We start from the raw sequence: 25,362 nt of genomic DNA, 5'->3' as shown, positions 1-25,362 counted from the left end.
TAAAAATTAATTATTTTTTGATTTGATAATTAAAAAGATGTTTAAATATATATATGTGTGTATAGTTAAGTGATTTTACATATGTTCATTTCTACAATTAAATTTCATAAAATGTTTAGTTTGAACGTGAAGAGATATATTAAGAATTTTATATTTTTTAAGAATAAATTTTTAAAATATTTATAAGTGAACAACATGTTTTACATTTTGAGTTAATTTTTAAAATTTAATTAGACTCAATAAATTCTACAGTTAAATTTCATAAAATGTTTAGTTTATTTGAACGTGAAGAGATATATTATGAATTTTATATTTTCAAAAATAAAATTTTCAAAATATTTATAAGTGAACAACACGTTTTACATTTTGAGTTAATTTTTAAAATTTAATTAGACCCAGTAAATTCTAATATAAATAATTACATTTGTTTATGTACATCGGCAAAAAAGGCTTCATCAAATAAAATTTTACTAGACCAAAAAATACAAAAATTAAAAATATAAATAAATAAATTTTATTTGAAACCAATTTTGATATGATTATATCCAAAACAGCTGTAGACAATAACCTTATTGGCATCCATTATTTTTCCATGAAAAATACATGTAACCCAAAATGTTGACATCTTTTAATTTGCCTGCTATAATATGTGCTACCAACTAGTCATCACTTTAAATTTGTCACCAACTTTTATGGGAAAATTATACACCCAAGAAAGTAACTATTTGGAATATACACCAAAGCATAATATCTTTATGTTCAAAAGTGACTACTCAATGAGAGAAAATAAATACTCATTCATGATAGGACACCAAAAAATAAAAAAATAAAATAAAATAAAATAAAAACTCATTATTATTCATTCATGGTGCTATGTGTGGACTAAAAATTTGGGCAAATCAAATAGGGTGATTTATTTATACTCTTATTTTTTAAAAGTCCTTCCTAGCTAGCATTATTTGAACTTAATGGAGGAATAAATAGATATATGAAGCACAGACACTTGGTTGAATTATTATGTCTGTGTGTCGGATATATTTTAGATACGATATTTATCGACACTCGTTCGATACGTATATCTGTTATGTCTAATTGTGCCTTAATAAAAATAAAAAAATTTTCGGACATGTTTGGACACACCTAAATACCATTACATGTCAGCGTGTCCAATCTTATTCTTAACATATATTTTTAAAATAAATTTAGATATAGTATATATTATTATTATTAAAATAAAAAATATTTTAAATATTTGATATAATTAAAATAAGACATTAAAAATAATTAAAAAACTAATTTATATTTTAGTATCAATAAAATATCAAAATATCAGTATAATTTATCTAAAAAATATTTTATATTTTATATGTATACATATTTTTGTGTTTTATAAAATTTTAAAATTCACGTGTCTTGTATCGTGTTGTGTCTCGTGTCTGCCTGCATCATAGAAATAGATAAAATAATAGGTTGCTTGCGTATGTGGCCCAAAAAAATTAAATACCAGCAACGAAGGGTTATGACTTATATGAATCAATTAAATGGCTCTTTGGATTAAACCATTGGACACGCGGTTTTGTTTCTGTTTCAGTCAAACCTTATTTTTTTATTTTTATTTTTTAAAGTTTATTGAGTATTTTGAAACAACAAACATTCTTTAGTTGAAGGTAATTTGGTTTGAACTTTGAACAATATATATATATATATATATAAATGGATAATCCAAAGGTATTATTTAAGTAGTTAAAAGAAGTTCTATTGAAGAGAAAAAGAGTCTACTATTCAAACCAACTATATTGATTAAAATATTAAATCCTAAATGCTCATATCTTTTTCTTGATTCTATACTTGCAATTTTAGTTGATAACAAGTAGAAATACTCGGAGGTAAAATAATTCGGATAAATTATATTATGTAAACATAAAAAATTAATCATCTGTATATAATATACATTAAAATATAAAATACATATTAAAAATAAATTAAATAATATATACATTATCACTAATTTAATAATTATTTTTTATGTACATATATTATTTTAAATTTGGATAACTACTTTTTCAATTCAAACCAGAATTAAGCCGAATTTATTATTAATATCACGTTAAAATTAAAGGCGATCTTTCTTTTTTTAAATAATGAGTATAAAAATTAATTATTTTTATTTATGTGATACAACAATATACATAAATAAATGTCGATGCAAATGAGTTTTAAATTAATCTATGGGTTAAGTACGATTTTAGTCCCTAATGTAAAGATTAAAAATTTATTTTATCCCCAACTTTTTTCGCTATAAAATGGTCCTAAAGATTTCAGTTTATTTTAAAATTATCCTTTTTACTAAGTTTTTTATTTTTATTACCAAATTACATCTAACTAAAAAAATTATAAAATAAAATAAAATAAAAAAGAAAGGGATGGGGAAAGAGAAAACGGGAGGGAGTGTTGTTTCGGAAAGAGGGGAAAGGGAGAAGGGGGAAGAGGGAAAAGGGGAAAGGTCGCCGCTGCTCTTTTCTTCCTCAGCACATACACAGCGCCGCCGAGAAGAGAGGAACGAAGTCCTCCACAGCGCCCTCCTCGTGGCGTTTTGTACCCCGCCAACACCGCATCGTTGTTCACCGCCGCAGCCCCTCCTCTCCTACCACCGCCACAACCCTTCCCTTTTGTTTCAATTTTTAATTCTTTTTTCTTTAATTTTTCAAATTTAAAGGATTCCATTGTTGTTGTTGTTGATGATGCTTCTGATTGTTTCTGTTTATTCCTTTTATTTCATTGTTATTGTTGATGCTTTGGTTGCTTCTGCTTCTGTCTGCTTCTGTTTTTACTTCTGCCTACGTTTGCGCTTCTGCTTCTACTTCTGGTTAATGTTGAGGAAGAAGAGGGGAAGGAAGGATATTTTTATCCGAAGGAAGATTTTAAAACAAATTGAAACATTCGAGACCATTTTGTAGCGAAAAAAAGGCTAGAAGCAAAATAAATTTTTGACCTTTATGTTAGAGACCAAAATCGTACTTAATCCTTAATCTATAATCTATTGTGATAGAAATTATTATCTTGGTTTAAACTTTAAACATATTAAATTATGATGTTAAATACATATATGGTCTATATATAACAAGACATTATAATATCAACTAATTCATATAATCAACCATATCTTGCAAAATAAGTTTTTTTTTTTGTTTTTTATAAATATTAAATTATATTGGCCATGATATAAAATATGTAAAATAATGAAAATGCAAAAATAATGAAATCAGAAATATTCAAATTTTCTAAAATAATGATTTGGGTAAAAAACAGATATATGCCAAGGGGAGTTCAAAATTACGCAAATCAGCCAAACGAGATTCTCATTCATCAATCAACCAAAGCATACTTTAATGTAATTCGAATCAATAAAATTCGAATTATATTTCTACATAATTCGAATTGATATAGCTCGAATTATTCCCAAGCATTCTGCCAAAGTAGTTCGAATCAAGATGCATCGAATTAGGGAAGCATAGTTCGAATTATGTCAATTCGAATTACTAACACCACGTGATTAAGGAGGAAGTTCGAATCTTGTTGATTCGAATTACTCTGGTTTGTTAATTAAGGCTAATTCGAAATGACTTGATTCGAATTACACATATATAGTGCGAATGAGGATGATTCGAATTACTGTGAAGCAGAGCTCTATATATATGATGTGAACGTGAGTTGCTCTCAATAGAGGGGTCAGATGGCTAGTGATGATAGTTTTCTAGTGTTGGTTCACCACAGAGGATCGATTAAGAGAAAAACTCGATCCGGTGTGAAGTTCACCGATAAGGATCCTCTTTGTATTATCGTGAGGCCTACGACGAGCTATGATGACCTTGTTAGCTCTGTACTGCTGAAACTTTGTCTGAAAGGTGTGAAAAGGGTTAAGAAGTTTTTCTATCGCATTCCAACCACGGTGCTCCAAGATACCGTGAAGTATGATTGTTTCACGATCGGGAGTGATGAGGACTTGCAGGTCATGTTTCATTGTCGCCGGCAGTTTCCCGAGGTGAGGACACTAGAGCTGTTGGCAAAGTTGGTTGATGTGGTATCCAGCTCGAGGGGTTCAAACCGGAATACGCACACTTTAGCCACGGTGGCCGGTTCTAGCTCGAGACCTGCCGTTGCTTCTTCCTCCGTCCCTGCGTACGAGCCACCGATCCAGCCTATCGCCTCCCCTTTGTTCGCTGTTGATCTCAGCGGCAATGTTGGCGACGAGGTTGGTACATGGGAACATCTTCCGACCTCAGTACAGTGTGCTACACCGGCCGGTGTTGGAGACGGATTGTTTGATGATCCAGATGACGATGATGTTGAGCCGGATATGATTGCTGATGACAGTGGCGATGATCTCGGAGCGAGTGACCCGAGAGGGACTGCAGGTAGATCTAGCTCTGGCACACAGCAATACCCACCCCATTTTTCATCATTGGACCTGGATGCCATGAGGCAGGATGGGCTTCCTGGGCAGCCTACTGGATTTGGCGCTAGAGATGCGGAAGGGTCTGCTGGTATGACAGAGTTCCAAGTTAGTCAGCAATTTCAGGATAAAGATGAGACCCTGTTGAATGTGAAGACTTACAGCATCCACCGAGGGGTACAGTACAAGGTAGTTGAGTCTGACTATCGCCGGTATATGGGAAAGTGTTCTGAGTTTGGGAATGGGTGCACATGATTGATTCGGTTGAGTCTCCGGCAGCGCAAGGGCATTTGGGAAGTCAAACAGTACAACGGACCGCATACGTGTCTCGCCACCTCTATCTCCAGCGACCATAGGAGTTTGGATTATCATGTGATAGCGACATTCATTATGCCAATGGTTAGGGCTGATGCATCCGTCAACATCAAGGTGCTCCTAAATGCCACGGCCGCACACTTTGGGTTCAGGCCGATGTACAGGAGGGTCTGGCTGGCGAAGCAAAAGGCTGTTGCCGTCATCTATGGTGACTGGGATGAGTCGTACAACGAGCTCCCTAGGTGGGTGTTAGGAGTCCAGTTGACCATGCCTGGTACTGTAGCAGTCCTTAGGACTAGCCCTGTTCGAGTTGGGGGACAGCTGGACGAGTCTCAAGCTTATTTTCACAGGCTGTTTTAGACGTTCCCACCTTGTATCGAGGCATTCCGTCATTGCAAGTCGTTGGTGAGTATTGACGGCACCCATCTATATGACAAGTATGGGGGAACGTTGCTTGTCGCGATTGCATAGGACGGGAACTCCAACATACTCCCTGTGGCATTTGCACTAGTCGAAGGTGAGAATGCTGAGTCATGGTCCTCCTTTCTCTCCCACCTCCGTCAGCACGTGACACCGCAGCCAGGTCTGCTAGTTATTTCGAACAGGCATAACGGCATCAAGGCCGTGCTTGAGGCTCCTGATGGGGGATGGCTACCTCCGGCTGCATACCGGGCATTCTGCATTCGACACGTAGCATCAAACTTCGCCTTCACCTTCAAGGGCAAAGACGCTCGGAGGGTTCTTGTGAACGCCGCATATGCCAAGACCGAAGTCGAGTTCGATTACTGGTTTGACATTCTGCGCTCTGAGAATCCGGCAATGTGTGACTGAGCGAACCGGATTGAGTATTCGTTGTGAACACAGTATTGTGATGAGGGGCGCAGATTCGGGCACATGACGACCAATATCTCTGAGTGTGTGAACTCAATCCTGAAGGGTGTCAGGAACCTCTCTGTGTGCTCGCTGGTGAAGGCCACATACGGAAGGTTGGCTGAACTATTTGTCCGCAAGGGGAGGGAGGCCGAGGCCCAGCTGAGTACCGGACAACAATTCAGTCAACACCTGATAAAGTGTATCGAGGCCAATCTGAAGACGGCTAGGTGCTTCACCGTGACTGTATATGACAGGGATAACTCGGAGTACACCGTGGCAGAGACGACTCCGAATGGTTCCTTCTCATTGAGTAGCTATAGGGTCTCACTAGGTTCTCAGACATGTGATTGTGGATACTTCCAGGCACTTCATTTTCCGTGTCCGCACGCATTGGCATGCTGTGCCTACTCACGGGTTACTTGGCAGCCATACGTCCACCAGGTGTATCGCCTTAGTTCGGTTTTCAGTGTATATCGGATGGGATTCACATCTCCCATTCCGGAGGGTTTTCTGGCCACCATATGATGGGCCGACCGTTATACCGGACCCAAACAAGAGGCGTGCGAGGGAGGTTCGTCCGAGGTCCACTCGGATACGGACCAATATGGATGAGGCAGATCTGAACCGGCCCAAGATATGTGGCCTCTGTAGGCAACCCGGACACACTCGTCGGAGTTGTCCACAGGCCGGAGGACCCAGCCATACAGGGTAAAATGAATAGGAATGTCTAGATTTGTGTTCTTATTTGTATTAGTTTGATCATATGTACTTTTTTTTTTATAAAATGATGTTCTAGGTTTGATAAGTAGTCGGTGTTCAGTGCTGAAAAATTGTAGTCGTAAAAGACACGTATGTTAAATGTCTTACTAATTATGGAAATAAGTTACATAAGCAATGTACACATGTTTTCATAGTCACTGATACAAAATAACGCAATATGAAACTCACTGATGCATGAACTAATGAACTAACGAAATAAAATATAACACTGATACCACAAATAACATACACCACGATACACATATCATCTAAAGATGTGCGACCCCGTGAAGCAACGACGTGGAACCCGTGTCCTATGACCTCTCCGGATAAGCGGCTCCTCATCCTCGATCTCGTCCTCCTCGTCCTCCGGGGGTGGCTGTGCAGGCGTCCTAGGCTGGACATGTACGGGTCTGGATGAGGACGGCCCGGCAACTGAATGTGACCCAGCAGTATGTGCCGATGGTGGGGTCCCACCCAAGGCGAAAGTATGAACAGGTGCCATGGAGGGAGGCTCATTCAGATCGACATTTAACGGTGCCTGTGTCCCCGTCGTCTGACCCCGTCGACGGGCAGCCTCATCCTCCTGCATGATGATGGTAATCTCATCTAGGAAATGTGATCCACCGAAATCCGCACCAATCCCATCACCGGCAAGAAAGTCTGAAAACATGGATCCCAGACTCACCCATGGCGTACTCTCCTGAAGTGTCTGGTCGTCAGCGGGAACACCAACGAAGTAATCTCCGAGCGGCCCCACTCCAAGCCTAGCGTCAGCATGGCTCGATGGATCTCCCATACCGGATCCATACCACTCTCCACCATGTCCGCCATGAGCGAGCCTAACACCCCCCACTGGAGCCCCTCTTCCAGCGGCATCCTCACCACGATCAGGCAGATCCTGCCTAGGAGCAGCCCCCCTCCTCCTGCCTCCACGCCCTCGTCGTCGACCACCGCCCCTACCGGTCTCATCACCCTCCTCCATAGCCTGGTTCAGCCACCTCCACTCACGCTGGCTACGGCGTGTCCCGACTTGAGCTCTCCTCTCAACCCGACGCCTGTCAGAAACGTCGTCAACTCGGTCCATATCAGGTACTCGGCCGGCACCCCTCTGCGTCGCCTCAACCGGAATAGGAATACCTCTCGGATCCCCCAAGTACATCTCAGGTGACAAGAACCTCTTTCCGTGCTGATGCCACCAGTCCAAGAACTCATGTGAGGGTCCCAGGTCAGCAACAATGTCGAACCGTAACACGTGATCCGCACGTGTCTCCCAATGAAGATGCCAATGCTGTAAATGGGACGGGAACCAACGATCACCTCCTCTCCCGTCCTTCTACATCAAGAAGTCGATGTTCAGGGTGGGATGCGGGGGAGGCTGTACGCCGTCGAACTGCGGTAACACTCTATCAACCTGATACCACTCAACCACCGTAAAATATATCAGTGACGTCACACACCGCCATAACATCGTATGACGAGGCTCCAAGACCTTCGGATGGACAACCTGAAGGACGTCGGGTGTGCTATAGGGCATCCATATAAACTAAAAAAAGCAAATCAAATCCATTTAACAAATTCGTTAAACCGTATAAACTGAACAAAGCACTAACTATACATAGGAGCTTAGCGTACTTACATCCCTAGCCTGTAACATGTCGATCCTCAGTCGAGCCATCTGCACCGATGTCCCTTCTCACTAACCCCAAGATTGTAACCTGACCACCTGCATAGGAATTTAAACATGGTAGTGCATTCATGAATGATTCTAAAAGGCATAAAATTGCATGCGAAACTGAAAATAAATAAAATAAAGATAAATAGTAGACTACGATAGTGGTACCTCGAGGCAAGGGGCCAGCTAAACGCATCATACTCAGCAGGCCTAAAACCAGAAAACCACCAAAAGATCCAAGATTGAAGTAACTATAACGGCCCAGCTAACTTCACGACATGTCTGTTGGCCACTCGGCACATGCACCGGTACAACCATGCTAGTGCCGCCGACCCCTAGCTATAGCCACCCATCTCCTCAAGCCTAGCCACAAACGGTAGCCATCTGATGTGAATACGATTGCCGGACTTGTCGGCAAACAGCTGGGTGTCCGACAACATCATGATATAGGCACGGGCAAAGTGCCTCACCGTCTCCTCATCAGCCCCCTCGGGGTACTCTCCAAAAGTCTCCTGGAACCAGGTGCAGTTCACTGCGAACTTTTGTATTTGGTTCGCGGGAGGTAACACACCGAGCAACTCCTGGAACCACTGCCAAGCTGGCTTGCCACCCTCTATGTATACGTGGAAGTCTATCAGGCAACCACTGATGTAACGTCCATCCACTGGCAACCCTAACTGGTACGCGACGTCCTGAAGTGTGATCGTGCACTCTCCGAACGGCATGTGGAACGTGTGCATTTCCGGACGCCACCTCTCCACGAAGGCACTCACAAGGGGCACGTCCAATCGGAACCATATGTCGTTCAGTCTCGCAAGATGGTATAATCCGGCCATCTGCAAGTACGGAACGTACCTCTCATCGAGTCGCATCCCCTGCTGCCGCCGCATGCTCGATATGCAACGCCGGGGCTGCGCATTACATGGACCGCATAATTAGAACGATTTACAACACCACTAACAGATGCAATTCACGACGTAAACAAGAAAAAGATACCACATGCAATAGCAAATATAGTCAACCACTACCAAAATTGCTTACGAAAACTGCAAACATTGACCTTTTCTGAAAACCACATGCAGAAGCAAATTGTAGTAAACCACTAGCAAAATCGCATACTAAAACCGCATAAAAATTTACTAAGATAAACCACATGCAAATCCACTTACGAAAACCACATGCAAAACCACTCAATTAACCACCTCCAATACCACCACCCTAAACCGCTAAAATAAATCACCATCAAAACCGCAAACAATAACACTAGAATAAACCGCATGCAATACCACTAACCCAACCCACTAACATAAACCGCCAATAAAACCGCATGCAAAATAGCTAACATAAACCACTTGCAATACCACTTTCATAAACCACTAACATAAACCAATATCATAAACCACTATCAAAAACCACTAACCTCTTCGTTGATCACCCCGGCGATATGAGCAACTCCATCCAGTCGATACAGCCTTCCCGGATCGTCCCCCATTGCCTGACTTTGCCGCTCCAGTCTTTTTCGGACCGATTCTGGGTCGTTTTCTCTGGGATTTGGTGAGGTATGAGAATGAAAAACTGGTTCGAATGACCTTGATTCGAACTCCTTATATAAGCCACTCCCTTGTAATTCGAATTAACTCGTTTCGAATTACCATTTGTTTCGCAAAGTGAGTAATTCGAATCAACTTGATTCGAACTTCGTACTACTCACGTCGTCCTACTAATTCGAATTGATACAATTCGAATTATGCTTTTATAATTCGTGCCAAGTTAATTCGAATTACTTGTAGGCAATGCTTTGGAATAATTTGATCTGTATTGATTCGAATTATTAACGAATGTAATTCTAATAAACTTGTTTCGAATTACATAATAGTTTACTTTGGCTGATTCTTGCATCAGATTCTTGTTTGACTTATATGCGTAATATACTTCTTTCCATGGCTTAAATGCGTTTTTTATCCTAATGATTTACTGTGCGGCTGCTGCTGCTAGTTTTATATATTAAAAGAGAAAACATTATACGCACTATTTTGCATAAGTAATTCAGCTTAATATAAAATAAATAAAATTTAAAATTATACAGATATTTTAAATTAGAATTGATTATTACACAACCTACTTTAAATACATTTATATAAATTGAATTTAAATAATTCAATTTTATTCATTACATATAAATCAAATATGATAAATTCGAATTAGCATAAACTAACAAAATAAAAATGGAACAATATTAAATTAAACCAAGTTTCTTCAAATTATACTAAAATACATTTTAAAAATAATCGAAATAAATCACTTCCATTTACTACAATTGAAAAATTTCGCTTGTTATGATCTTATTATGATATATATATATGGACTATATATGTTTTTCGAAAATATTTGATAACAAAAAAGAATTAGCCAAAAATTAGAATTTATTTTATTTAATATTTATTAATTGTTATAATAATTAATAAATGTTATATAAGATAAGTTATGGCTATTTTTTTATTTCTCTAACATTATTGTATGCTTTCCAATACTTAATTATCATTCTATATTATTTTCTTTCATTTATTATTATTGATCATTTTCAAAAAAATAAAAATAATATATACTAAAAACTATCATTAAAATTAACCATTATATATATGTGTGTTTTTTTTCTAAAATAAGGTGTACAATCAATTTTGATTTAAAATATCTGAATAATTTTAAACTCTATTGATTTCATTAAAGTGAATTATTCCTATTTTATATGTATTTTTATGAATCAAAAGTAAAAAGCGTATAAAAGAAGTCTTAATCAAAAGTAATACAATTTTTTTAAGATTTAACTAACTTATATTTTAAGAGCACATTTTAAAAATATAATAATAATATTTTTTTATGTATTTAATGGGTTAAAGAATTTTAATATGGAATAAAGAGTTGTGTTTTTGCTGGAAATGGAAGTTTTTGGTGTAGATACAACACGCAGGTAATGTATTGACTCAGCATGCACCCAAGTGTTGGACACTTGTCCAAATCAAACACAACACGCACCATCCGTGTTTGACACGTGGCGCACATCCATTCAACACGCATCATGTGTGATTCACACGGGACAGCCTGGCAAGCAACACGCATCCTGCGTATTTTACACGTGACAGACACTGGTTAGATGGCGTTGCAACACGTAACCTGCGAGTTAAGTCTTCTGCCTATAAAAACCAAAGATCGTAAGTCGTAACCATTTTTTTATTGTGTGAGAGGTGTTTTTCTCCAAGGTCGGTGCGATGGAGGGCATTGCAAATATAGTAGTTTACCACAACGGTGAGGTCATACGAAATACATATGAGGGGGTGAATTTTGCGTGTGAGAATACATTTTTATTTGTGGTTCCGTGCATTATAATATTTGCGGAACTATAGTACGGGTTCTGTCAAAGTATAGAGGCTGATATTTTAAAGAGGGTGACAACATTCTCTACAAGAATCTGGTTGTCATATTTGACGGCCTGATACAGTTTGAGGTTATGCCAATCGTCGAAGAAACAAGTATTCAGTGGATATTTCATATTCACCAGCAAACTCAGGTGCAATACCCGATGATTGAGTTATATGTTGAGTTTTAGCATATAGCTGCGGATGAGGTTCAACATGACACAGATGTACAAGATGACAGAGCTGAGCGTACTTGGGAATGAACAATGATAGCAATGAGGAGTTCGAAGCCGGTGATGAGGACGAGGACGACGATGAGGGAGATGAGGCAGTGGCGGAAACTTTAGTGGTTCCAGCCGCAGTTAGTCAACCGATGGACGTTCCACCTTTTATGCATAGCTTGGATTTTGCGCCATGCATGCACCGGAATTTTCTGAATATACAAACATAGGTACATGAGCAGTGGGTAATATGTTTACTTGATTTGGTTTTAACGGATTGATGAGCGATAAATTTGTTTTCTTATAGGTGTTGCTAATCCTGAGGATGGGGAGTTTAGAATCAGAATAGAATACGGTTCAAAAAAATCAGTCATTGTGGTAATTCGGAGTTACACTATTTCCAGAGGAGTCAATTACATTGTTTATGAATCCGAGCCATAGACGTTCTATGCAAAGGGCAAGACTTATGGATGTGGGTGCGACTGCCTTATCCGAGCCAGCTTGATACAAAAGAAAGCCTGTTGGGAGATTTGGAGATACTACGGGAAGCACACGTGTTCCATGGGAACGATCTCATAAGATCACTCCAAGTTAGACTCAGACACGATTGCTAAGGCTATGAAGCCATTGATCGAATCTGACTCATCCATAAAAGTCAAATCTATAATTGCAGAAGTCAAGACAAGATTCAACTACACTATTAGTTACCGGAAGGCTTGGTAGGCAAAGTAGAAGTCGATAGCCAAGGTTTTCAGTGGATGGGAAGAATCTTACCAAACTTTGCCGTTGTGGTTCTTGGCAATGATTCAGAAGATGCTTGGTTCACAAGTTTAAATCGAAACACGATCCCTGTACAACGGGAGTCAAGAGGTGGACGGTGTTAGGATACTTCATCGGGTATTATGGAGTTTCAATCCATGCATAAGAGCTTTCAAATATTGCAAGGCGCTGGTTCAGGTTGACGGGACCCACCTATACGTAAAATATAAAGGTTATTTTTTGGTTGCAGTTGTAAAATCACTCAGTCTGCAAGAAGCCATTCGACACACTCGAATGATACCAATGGCCCTACCGTGTCACAGACATCAAGGTGTACGTGTAGTTTGGCAGGTATGATGATGCTGACATATGGCCTCCAGACAAACTACAAAATATTGCAAGGGCCATTAGATTATTAATAATACCATAAATTATAACAAAAAAACCTCAAAACCCATACTTATCTCTTCCATAAAGTCGATTACGTACCTAATAGACGCCACGCTCGTAGACATCCATGTTCGGGTCTGTGGATGATGATTCCATCTGCAACACAGAACATTATTCATAGAGTTTGAATTACATCTTGCCAGTAAAACATAAATAACATTCAAATTAAATTCCAATAAATTATTTACGATTACCTACGTGCCACCGATTTATCAGTCGGCGCAAGCTACTGTCGGGGAATGGGCATAAGCCACGACATACGCTCCCATGCCCAAACAAACAACAAATCAAGTGGGACATCCATGTCCTTACAATCGTACCGTGATGCATGACACAATGACATGTAAAGGTGCGTGAGACAAGCTGACTCCCAACTGTAATTGCCGATTTGATTAAAATTCTGGAGTAGTGGTAGATACTTCGCGTGAGCATATGCCGTTGACTTATCCGTGAAGAGGGTGGTACCCAACCGACAGAAGATGTGACACCTAACATAGCGCTTAACAAACTCCCATGTTTTTAAAGGTTGTGTGTCTCTAATATGGAGAACCCATGAAAGCTTTATTTAGCTTTTGGAGAAATTGCTCACCATGGGTTCGCTGCCGAATATCGCGAGACTCTGGGTGACCAAGAAATCGGGACTACTATTGGTCCAACAGGTCACAACCTCTCCATTGATCAGTAGGCCGAATATGTGTAACACGTCCTCTAGTGTCACTGTAACCTCACCCACTGGCATTACAAACGTATGTGTCTCCGGCCGCCACCTTTCCACAAGAGCAGATAGTATCGCGGAATGTCCTCTGATCACTCTAACTCTCAAGAGCTAGTAGAATCCGGTGGTTTGTAAGGCTTGGTCAACTGCTAGATACCACGTCTCTGGCTGATCAAGCTTACGAGGCAGAAAATTCCTATTAACCTGGTAATATTCAACCACAAAAGGAATTAATTTAATAAATAACAGAAAAAATAAATTAATAATAGAAAATAAAATAAAATAAATAATAATTACAAAAATTCAAATTTCTTATTATTCACATTCATATTTTTTATTAATTTCATTAATAAAATCATTTAGATAAAAATTATTCAAATAAATAGTGACAAACTATTAAACTAATGCTAACCAAATAAATACTAATAAATTAACTGAAAATAATAAACTTACATAGTTAGGATGTCCTAAATAGTTGATGATATGATGTTCTGCAGACATATAATCACGTACCATTTTAGATGTTCTAATCTTACTTTCAACTCTAAAACTAACTATTTCTAGCACAATAAATTGAAAAAAAAAAAAAAAAAACCGTTGCTGCTAATGACTATGGCTTGATGAGATTAGAGTGTATGGTAAAGTGAAGGGGAACGAAAATGAAATGAAGCCAAGCCATACTCCTCCTTCGCTTTTATACACAGGAACCCAAATTAAACAATAAATGACACCTGTTTCCCGAGCAAGGCTTGCCTCTTGCATGGAGACAGCAGTCAACACGTTACCTGCGTGCTGTTGCATGGCCGACACGTGGCGGAAGGACGTTACCAGACTCCACGCACCCTGCATGTTGCTTGGATAGAGACACGTGGCTTTCGCGTGTATGGAGCCACTGATCAATGCACCTTGGGAACATGCGGAGAGTCTCTATAACAAGTATCACGATGCTGCGTGTTGCTCTGCAGCTGCCACATGGCGAATCTCTACTGAGAATCTCTAATAAAGTTGTCTCGAAAATTTGCGCAGAATTTCTGCTACGTTAACATGGAACCTGCGTATTGTCTGGGAACACGACACGTGACAAATCTCTGTTAGAAATCTCTGATAAAGCTGTTTTCATTTTACGAAAAGCTAACATAAAACCTGTGTATTGAGCAGTATTTCTGACATCTCCACATCTCTATAAAACACTACAAACACTAATATTTAACTAAAATGCCATTTTTTTATATCTAAAATAATTTCTATATTCAATGCATTGAAAATATAAAAAATTAACTTTTACAATAAGTTTTATAAAATATTTTTTTATGGTATATTTAACCTATATTCTTAGAACATAAGTTAGAAAAATTCTTTTTTTTTTTTTTAATTATAAACAAGAGGGGCATTAATGGAATTGTAGGTTTCTTTATGTGAAATCAAATGTTCATCTTGACTTTCTAAACCTACCTTTTTGTGCACTTTGACTAGTCATGCGGAGACGAATTACTGCTGTTGCCTTTTATCAACAAAACATGCACAAAAGGACATAAATTAAACCCTGAATTAATGGACCCAAAAAGAGAGTAATTTTTTAGTCCAATTAAAATGCATTAATTATAGACACAAAAAAGGCATTAATTATTAATATATTGTAATATATTATACCTTGAATATTATTCAAATAAATTCAAGATTTTATATAAAATAATTTTATACAGTAACCTACAAAATAAATTTATATTTTTTGTATGCATTTGTTAAGATGTCATTAAATAATAATAAATTTTTTTATAACATAATATATATATATATATATATATATATATATATATATATTTTTTTTTTTTTTAAATTTTAGCGTATTTAACAAAATATTTTAAGTGAACATAAGATACAATTATTTTTATTTTTTAAAAAATATTTTAACATAATAAATAATTAAATTTTTTTTATATTATTATATTCAAACATAATTTATAAATAAAATTTTTTTACATAAAATATGTAAATATTAAATTACTTTTATAATTTTTAAAAAATTACTTAAATTATTAATTTTTTTAAATTCATCCAAATAAGTTCTTTATCTTAATAGATAACAACCAAATTCTTTCAACTATATGACAATAATATAAATTTAATTTTGACAATAATTTTACATATATATTTAATTATATAACAATATGACAGTAAAATTAATTATTTTTACTGTCATATAATTAAACAAGTATATAAAATATTTTATATGTATTAAAATTAAATTCTAAAAAATATTTTTAAATATAATTAAAGATGATAATGACATACTAATAAAATATTATATTATTATTCTTATAAATAAAAAATACAGAGGAATATTAGTTTTAATTCTGAGTTGCTAAATTTGAATTTGTCATGCACAGGTGAGGTCTGTGTCTTGGGGTCACAGAAGAAAAAGAAAAAGAAAAAAGAAAAAAAAATGGCAATTAAATTGTGAAAACACAACACAACTACTAAGTTCCTTTCTTATCAGAAAATGATGGAACCAAAAGAGAAAGAGAAAATGGAAACAAGTCATCACTCAAAAATTCCCATTACAAAATTCCAAGCCCCAAATATTTCCCAATAATCCCTTTTGCTTTTTCCTCAGATTTCTGCGAACGGATAATAAAGTTCCACAAAGTTGGAACAGAATTCTTGCAGCTATCAATCCAATCAATCATTGTTAATTACTTTTATTGTTATTGTTATTATTATTGTTGTGAATCTTCTTCTTCTTCGTCTTCTTGGATTATCTGATATTAATCGTAGACACATTTTGTGCCATGACGATTCTTATGATGATCATGCTCATGATCAAGATCAAATTTTGAAGCCGTTGAAGATTCAATCTGCAAAAGCCAAAAGGATCGTTTCTGAGTCGGTGTTTGTTTCCCTGAATAGATAATTCTCTTCCACCTTTTACGTTCTTCAATGCTCTCTCCAATTCCCTGTGTTTTTGGGAGCTGGTGCAATTGGTTTGGATCTGATTGTGACTTTTGAATATGGTTTCAATGAGGACTTTTTGATCAGCATTTAATGGAACTCTATTCTCCATGATATTGGTCAACAAGGGTTATTTTCTTGAATATTGCTTCAGGAATTGTGGTTTCTTATTCCCTCCAAGGTTTGAAAAGTTTGCATCTTGCTAACCATCTTTGCCACCTGGTTGATGGGTTTGTTCTTTGCAATGGGGAGAAGAAGTGGAATGATTGAGGAGAGATGAGTCTGAGTCTAACATTTTTGAGTTGGAATTTCTATTGAGGTGTGTTTTATATTTTTTTTTTCCAGTTGTATGTGATGATGGTATGGAAAGGATTTCACCCTGGTATGAGCTCTGTCTCTCTTTTAAATTCAGTGATTGTTGATTTGTTTCATCATTCTATTAATTTGACTTGGGTTGGTTTAGATATACAGTTAGTTATGTTGTAGTACCTTGTTTAGTAATAGAAGAGTGATCCGCGGAAGAGTTGAACTGAAAACTCTGATAAGTAGGCTTCCTTTTGTGAATTTCGAATTCCAAAGGTTTGATAGAGGTGCCGTTGGTCTTGTTCTTGAAGAGTGTAGTTGTTGATGAAGTTTTTTCATAGACTGGAATGGAGGAACATAAATTACCCTAAAAACACCAGGGATTGTTTGTGGATATAGAAGGAATAAATATTCTACGGGTTCGTCCCTGAGTTTTATATACATTAACAGCCGCAGTAGCTTTGGATCTTGGGGATTGATTGTATCCATTTTGGGATTCTAGTTCCTTATTTTGGATTAGATTCCCATTTTGAATGTGGTCGGCTGTAAGTGGCGAATGAGCATGTCATAATGAGTGGGGAAACAAGATTGCTTGTCAATGGATGTAGTAGACAAGACATTTTCTGATATTGTCAACGTCATCAAATCATGGATTCCCAGGCGATCCGAGCCGGCAAATGTGTCCAGGGATTTTTGGATGCCTGATCAGAGTTGTAGGGTATGCTACGATTGTGATTCCCAGTTCACCTTATTCAATCGAAGGCACCACTGTCGCCTTTGTGGACGAATTTTCTGTAACAAGTGTACTGCAAACTCAATTCCTGCTCCAGTTACCAGCCAGATCAATCCTTGGGATGAGTGGGAAAAGATTCGCGTATGCAATTTTTGTTACAAGCAATGGGAGCAAGGAGTAGTTGCTTTTAATAACAATACACAGGTTTCCAATCTGGATTGCAGCGCTACATTATCAACTTTGAGCTCGGTTAGCAGTAAAACCAGTGTCACTGCTGACAGTACTAACATTACTCTTTTCTCCATGCCTTATTCAGCCGGGCCTTACCAACAAATGCAACAGGGTCCGTGTCTGAACTTGCATCAGTCTCCTATGAGTGGAAACAACACTGATAGGGAAGGTTTATCACCTCCATTAGGGGGGAGGAATGATCTTGCAGGAGACATAGGGGATCCATTACAAAAGCAATTTGAATTCCCAATGAACAGGTATTTTCTGGTTCTTGTTTTCATCAAAAGCATTGATATATTTGTTTAGTTAGGCGTGTTCCATGCAGTGTTATATTTTATATAAATAGTATTTAGCCAATCATATTCTTCCTGTGCCTATGACAAACTAAAAAATAGTGTGTAATAACTATGTGTTTATAGCTAATTATGACTGCATTCAAGATGCAAAATCTGATAACTGATAACATTAACATTTTGTTTCAAAGGATGTGAGATTAATTAGCAACCAAACAATCTAAATATGTGGATGTTATTTCTGGATTGATTAGAAATTCGTTTAATTAGGCCACACATTTTCTGTTGATCACTAACTTCTGTGTTTAAAGTATCCCATGTCTATGAGGGCTGCTGCTTTTTCTAATAGATTATTGTGGCTTGTATGCGCATTTTTAGGAGTGATGATGAGGATGAGTATGGTGTATATCAGTTAGACTCTGAGATGAGACATTATCCTCAGGTGAATATCTACTATGGACAGGCTGAGTTTGAAGGAATAAGCAACACTGATGGCTCGCAGAAAGTGCATCCTGATGCAGATAACGGTAATGCAAATCTCACTTCAGAGAACGGATTCGACACACAGGGTTTAGAAAGAAACACAGCAGTTGGGAAGAGTGAGGATGAACCTTATATATATGAAAATGAAGCACCTTCCTCACTATATGTTTCAGAAGATGTTGATGCTGAACCTGTTGATTTTGAAAATAATGGACTTCTCTGGCTCCCTCCTGAACCAGAAGATGCAGAAGACGAGCGAGAAACTTTTTTTGTTGATGAAGATGATGAAGATAATGACGGGAATGGGAATGCCATTGGTGAGTGGGGATATCTGCGCAATTCAAACAGTTTTGGAAGTGGAGAGCATCGCCACAAGGATAGGACAAGTGAGGAGCAGAAGAAGGTAATGAAGAATGTAGTGGATGGACATTTTAGGGCATTGGTGGCTCAGCTGTTACAGGTTGAAAACCTACCTGTTGAAGACAATGGTGAAAACGTTTGGATGGAAATAATCACATCTCTCTCGTGGGAAGCTGCTACTTTATTGAAGCCAGATACTAGCAAAAGTGGAGGGATGGACCCAGCTGGTAATGTGAAAGTCAAATGCATTGCATGTGGCAGCCGCATTGAAAGGTAAATGCTATAATTTATCTGATTTTCTGCACGTGATTTCTATATTATCATACTTATCAGATTTTCTTTTTTACAGTACGGTTGTTAAAGGAGTTGTTTGTAAGAAGAATGTGGCTCATCGTCGCATGACATCAAAAGTTGATAAACCTCGCTTGTTGATCCTTGGAGGGGCTCTTGAGTACCAGCGTGTTGCTAATCTGTTGTCTAGTGTAGATACCTTATTACAGCAGGTTTTAATTGCGATCCATTTATTTTATTTATTTATTAACTTGCTCATTTTGTGGTGCAAATGCTATTATCCCGAGTTCATGTTAATGAATTTCCATTCTCTATATAGGAAATGGACCATCTGAAGATGGCAGTGGCAAAGATAGCATCTCATCAACCAAATATCCTTTTGGTAGAGAAATCAGTCTCTCGATATGCACAGGAATATCTTCTTGCAAAAGACATATCTCTGGTACTTAATGTCAAGAGGCCGCTTCTGGAGCGCATAGCACGTTGCACAGGCACTCAAATTGTGCCTTCAATTGATCATCTTTCATCACCAAAGTTGGGATACTGTGAAGCTTTTCATGTTGAAAAGTTTGTTGAAAATCTTAGCAGTGCTGCTGCTCAAGGTGGTAAAAAACCAATGAAAACATTGATGTTTTTTGACGGCTGCCCAAAGCCATTGAGTTGCACAGTAAGTTCTAATCTAATCTTATTTTATAGAAAATTTTTTGTTATTATTTTATTATTATAAAAAAAATCTTCTGGAGACTTTAACTTGTAAATTACAAATCATGTAAAATGTGTGTGCACTAGCAACCACAAGGCATGTGCCATTTTTAAGGAAAAAATATAACTTAATTGTCATTACTGCCAACTACACATCATTAATATTTTTCTAATTTTGACAACGTTGAACAGATTTTACTTAAAGGTGCTGATGAGGAAGAATTGAAGAAGGTAAAGCATGTGGTTCAGTATGCAGTTTTTGCAGCTTACCATCTGGCTTTGGAGACATCTTTTCTTGCTGATGAAGGAGTCTTCTTCCCAGAAATTCCGCTTAACAGTCTGCCTCTTCCTAACACAACATCAACCATTCAGAGGTCAATCTCAACAGTTCCTGATTTCGTTGCTCCTAGCAGTGAAAAGTCTCAGGGGCTTGAATCCGAAACTGGACCACAGAGAACTAAGAGTGTCAGCAGTACTGAATCCTATTTGCCTAATGATGATCCTTGTGAATCTTTGCAATCTGCATCATGTATCAGCCATACAACTGCCTTTTATTCTTCCATTGTCGCTTCTGGAAATGCAATTCCAGGTTCATACAATGAGAAAATTCTTCCTAGTAAATACACAAATGACTCCACACAACCCCTGAAGGAGGAAACTCCTGAAGTGAACAACTCTTTGGGAATCATGAATGATCCTACTGTAAATGGTTATGGACCTGCAGAGAAATTAGATCATGGCATTTTAGCTGACACTATGCAAAATGATCTCAAGCAAATCTCTACAAACCGATCAACTGTGTTAGAGTTATCTTCAGAAGATGTTCAAAGCCATCCTGAGAAGGCTGGAATCACAAATGAAGAGAAGGTTCCTGAGGAAGAAGCGTTTCCTCCATCACCCTCTGACCATCAAAGCATTTTGGTGTCTTTGTCATCTCGGTGCGTGTGGAAGGGAACTATGTGTGAGAGATCCCAGCTCTTTCGAATCAAATATTATGGCAGCTTTGATAAACCACTGGGTCGGTTTCTTCGGGACCATTTGTTTGATCAGGTAATGGTTTGTTCTGGATATATATATATATATATATATATATATATATTACAATCATGGCAGCAATTTGACAACAAATCTCTTTATTTTCAGAGTTTTCGATGCCATTCTTGTGAAATGCCATCGGAAGCACATGTGTATTGTTATACTCATCAACAGGGAACACTTACCATATCAGTCAAGAAACTACCAGAAATTCTCCTTCCTGGTGAAAGGGAGGGAAAGATTTGGATGTGGCATAGATGCTTGCGGTGTCCAAGAATCAATGGCTTTCCTTCTGCTACACAGAGAATAGTAATGTCTGATGCCGCATGGGGTTTATCATTTGGGAAATTTTTGGAGCTCAGTTTCTCAAACCATGCTGCAGCCAGCAGGGTTGCAAGCTGTGGTCATTCTTTACACAGAGATTGTCTACGTTTTTATGGGTAGTTATAGTCTTCCCCATTTCCATGTTTTAACTTATCAAAGCATCTGGTCCAAGTTTTATAGGTGTTACCTGTTTATAACAAAACTATGGTGTTTATGGAGGACAATAGGTTTGGAGTGGCATTATGAAAACTATATAAACTTGTGTTATTATGCCATGCATGAATATAGATTTTGATCATTGCTGAGATTAATTAATTACCACACTGACATTTCATGTGCAGATTTGGGAATATGGTCGCTTGCTTTCGATATGCATCAATTGATGTTCACTCAGTCTACCTTCCCCCACACAAACTTGATTTTGATTATGGGAGTCAGGATTGGATACAAAAGGAATCAGATGAGGTTCAGTATTTTTTTGTATTGGATCTTAAATTTTAGTTGTATCATAGTGGACCTAATATCTGGTTGTTACAGATGGTTAAACGGGCAGAGGTTTTATTCTCCGAGGTACTCAATGGTCTTAGCAAAATAGGCGAGAAGAGATCAAGGGCTGAACTGGAGGGAATGTTGCAAAGGGAAAAACTGGAATTTGAGGTGAGCTCTTTGGTGATTGTACTCGAATTTACAGCTTGACTCTTTGAGCTCTTTGGTAATTGTACTCGAATTTACAGCTTGACTCTTTCAGGTTCTGTGCCCTGCAGTGTCCTTGTGTATATAACTAATTTAGTAACCATTATATGTATAAAACCATTTATTTCTGTTATAATATTAGAATTCTTCCTGTTTTAGTAATCTTGTTATGTTAGTTGTCCTATTGGGGAAGAAGTTATATTGAATTTAATTACTGTGGGTTTAATCGTTTCTTTCTGTTTATCAGGAAATGCTTCATAAGGTTTTGAACCAGGAAAAGAGAAAGGGCCAACCTGAGATTGACATTCTGGAAATTTATCGATTGCGGAGGCAGTTACTTTTCCAGTCATATATGTGGGATAGCCGCCTAATCACTGGGGTCAACTTATTCAAGTCTAGCGATGAAACTGGTTTAAGCAGTACAAGTTCAGAGGATAAGGAAATACATGATGAAAATCAGATAAGCGTGACCACTACAGCAGGAAGCCGCTTCAAAAGTGTTGACTCTATTGATGGTGATCCAAAAAAGCTGAAAAGAAGCCCAAGTGTTGGAGGAGTAGGAGGGGGTTATGTAAAAGATTCCCAATCTGTTGCATTTCATCGAGATATCGACATGCCCAAAAATACCAACCATAAGAAAGAAGACCAACCTAATCTTCCAATCAGCAAAAGCATATATGACCCATCTGAGCCCTTAGAACCTGAATTGCGTGTTCGCAGAGCAATGTCTGAAGGCCCAATGTCTCTCATGTCTAGTTTGTCTGATACACTTGATGCAAAATGGACAGGTGGAGACCACTCTTCGGCACAGCCTGATTCATTTCTGGCAGAAGCTACCACAACTTCGATGCTGAAAGAAGCATCCAGTGTTGGGGATCATGCTGAAGACCAGAATGCCAACAAGAGTATCTTTTCTTCTAAGGGTCAAGATAACATGGAAGACTCTTCAAGTTGGTTAGCAATGCCCTTCTTAAACTTCTATCGCCAGTTTAACAAGAATCTTTTTTCTAGTACAACAAAGTTTGATACACTAGTCGACAGCAATCCGGTTTATGTATCATCCTTCTGGAATCTGGAACTCCTAGGTGGTGCAAGGTTGCTTCTGCCTATTGGTGTTAATGACACTGTCATTCCAATATATGATGATGAACCCTCAAGTGTTATAGCTTATGCCTTGACGTCACCAGAATACCATTCCCAATTGAATGACGATGTAGAGCGACCGAAAGATGCGAGTGATTTAGGTTCATCATATTTTTCTGAATCAACCACCTTACAGTCATACTCTTCTACTGATGAAATAGCTTTTGATCTTCAAAAGAGTTTCGGGTCAGTAGAGGAGATGTTATTGTCAATGCCATCTCGTAACTCGTTGATGCTAGACCCAACATTATATTCAAAGACGATGCATGCCAAAGTTTCTTTCGGAGAAGATGGTCCCCTCGGCAAAGTAAGATATTTGGTGACTTGTTATTATGCCAAGCGATTTGAAGCCTTAAGAAGGGTCTGCTGTCCTTCAGAGTTTGATTATATAAGATCTTTGAGTCGCTGTAAGAAATGGAAAGCTCAAGGTGGGAAGAGCAATGTATTCTTTGCAAAAACATTGGATGATCGATTCGTCATTAAACAAGTAACAAAAACTGAGCTTGAATCATTCATTAAATTCGGGCCTGGATACTTCAAATATCTTTCAGAATCCATTGGCTCAGGAAGTCCGACATGCCTCGCAAAGATTCTTGGCATATACCAGGTATTTGTCTTTAGAGCCTTTTTTAGATTAAATTTGATTTTTAGAGCCTCAAAAGAAAAAAAATGGAACCACCATGCAATAGATCATCTCTTTTAACATCATTGGTAATTGGACTGATCCTACATAGATTCAGTAATCTTGTATCACATATCATCTTAGTCACTAAATTTTGTAATGTCTTTCTGTTGAAAAGATTACATCAAAGCATCTCAAAGGAGGGAAAGAATCAAAGATGGATGTTTTGGTTATGGAGAATCTTCTGTTTAGGAGGACTGTGACGCGACTTTATGATCTCAAAGGATCTTCCAGGTCCCGGTACAATCCAGATCCTAACGGGAGGAACAAAGTTCTGCTAGACCAGAACTTGATTGAAGCAATGCCGACTTCTCCTATTTTCGTGGGAAACAAAGCAAAACGGTTGTTAGAGCGAGCCGTCTGGAATGATACCGGCTTTCTTGCAGTAAGTTCCAAAACTTCTTAACTCTGAAATTCTTCTTCCTTCTCTTATTGGTTTCTTGCTTAGGAGGGAACCTTTTCTTGTAAATTAAGCATTATCTTCTTCCTTTTCCGGCAGTCGGTTGATGTAATGGACTATTCGCTACTCGTCGGGGTGGATGAAGAGAAGCATGAGTTAGTTCTTGGGATCATTGATTTCATGAGACAGTATACATGGGACAAGCATCTTGAAACATGGGTAAAGGCTTCCGGCATCCTCGGAGGGCCAAAGAATGCGTCTCCGACGATTATATCGCCAAAGCAGTACAAGAAAAGGTTCCGGAAAGCGATGACCACTTACTTTCTCATGCTTCCTGATCAGTGGTCACCTCCAGCCATAGTTGGAAGTTCATCACAGTCTGATTTAGGTGAAGATTACACTCAAGGTAGGTCCTCAGTTGAATGATTCTGTGTTTGTGTAAATTCTAGTTCCAATTTGGGGTCATATTATTCACCCCATATTTCCATTTTCATTTTTTCCCCTTCTCATATTATATAGGAATTCTTTTGGTTCAATTGTAATCTGTTCAACTAGATATTTCCAATTATTATTTTTTTGGGAAGAATACCAAAAAAGAAAAAAGAAAAAAAAAAAAAAGAAGGGGGCTGTTAGAAGCCACATGATGTTTGTCAGGGGTAAAAGTATTTGATATCCTCTGATTGAAGTCCTTTGTACAAAAACTAGTCACTTTTTATAGAATCAAGTAATATAAATGTATACAGATTCAATTTCAACTCTTGAATATCTCAAATTTCATTTGCTTGCCTTCAGAAGTTATCTATGATGATATGATATTTTAATTAGAAAAATTCGGATGAATAAGTTATTTTTGTAACTAAGTTTAACAAAGTCTTTTTTCTTTTTCTTCTTATGCATCTCTTTTTTTTTCCCTTCAACTGGTTTTTATTCTGCCAATAAACTATTCAACAAACTTAATTGAATTTAGTTACTAAAATAATTTAGTCATGTAACATTATTGTAATATTGTTTTAATTAATGACAAACTACCAATTTTTGGTGAAGAGTAGTTAATTAGTAAAACCACATCAACAGAATTCTATTTAAAAAAAATGTATTTTTTTTGGA

At 37.6% G+C, this 25,362-nt stretch overlaps 3 protein-coding genes across 3 annotated transcripts; 2 read left to right on the top strand and 1 right to left on the bottom strand.

Annotated features, from left to right (window-relative positions):
* The first annotated feature begins 5,662 nt into the window (after positions 1 to 5,662).
* On the top strand, positions 5,663 to 6,166 carry LOC148572953 (uncharacterized). Its single transcript, XM_088505590.1, has one exon. The coding sequence runs from the start codon at positions 5,663 to 5,665 to the stop codon at positions 6,164 to 6,166; it is 504 nt and encodes a 167-aa protein (XP_088361716.1).
* Positions 6,167 to 6,665: 499 nt separating this feature from the next.
* Positions 6,666 to 7,562, bottom strand: LOC148572952 (uncharacterized). The gene has a single exon (XM_088504611.1). The coding sequence runs from the start codon at positions 7,560 to 7,562 to the stop codon at positions 6,666 to 6,668; it is 897 nt and encodes a 298-aa protein (XP_088360737.1).
* Positions 7,563 to 16,097: 8,535 nt separating this feature from the next.
* Positions 16,098 to 25,010, top strand: LOC107624763 (1-phosphatidylinositol-3-phosphate 5-kinase FAB1B). Its single transcript, XM_016327220.3, has 11 exons — positions 16,098 to 18,106; positions 18,521 to 19,258; positions 19,335 to 19,488; positions 19,596 to 19,943; positions 20,171 to 21,028; positions 21,122 to 21,453; positions 21,679 to 21,802; positions 21,875 to 21,994; positions 22,278 to 23,780; positions 23,974 to 24,240; positions 24,355 to 25,010. The coding sequence occupies exons 1-11, from the start codon at positions 17,484 to 17,486 to the stop codon at positions 24,679 to 24,681; spliced, it is 5,394 nt and encodes a 1,797-aa protein (XP_016182706.1). The 5' UTR covers positions 16,098 to 17,483; the 3' UTR covers positions 24,682 to 25,010.
* The last annotated feature ends 352 nt before the right edge of the window (positions 25,011 to 25,362 follow it).

This window comes from Arachis ipaensis, chromosome B2 (genome assembly GCF_059453495.1).
Source record: "Arachis ipaensis isolate K30076 ecotype BB chromosome B2, ASM5945349v1, whole genome shotgun sequence".
Classification (NCBI taxonomy): domain Eukaryota; kingdom Viridiplantae; phylum Streptophyta; class Magnoliopsida; order Fabales; family Fabaceae; genus Arachis; species Arachis ipaensis.
This window is presented reverse-complemented; position numbering and strand designations above follow the sequence as displayed.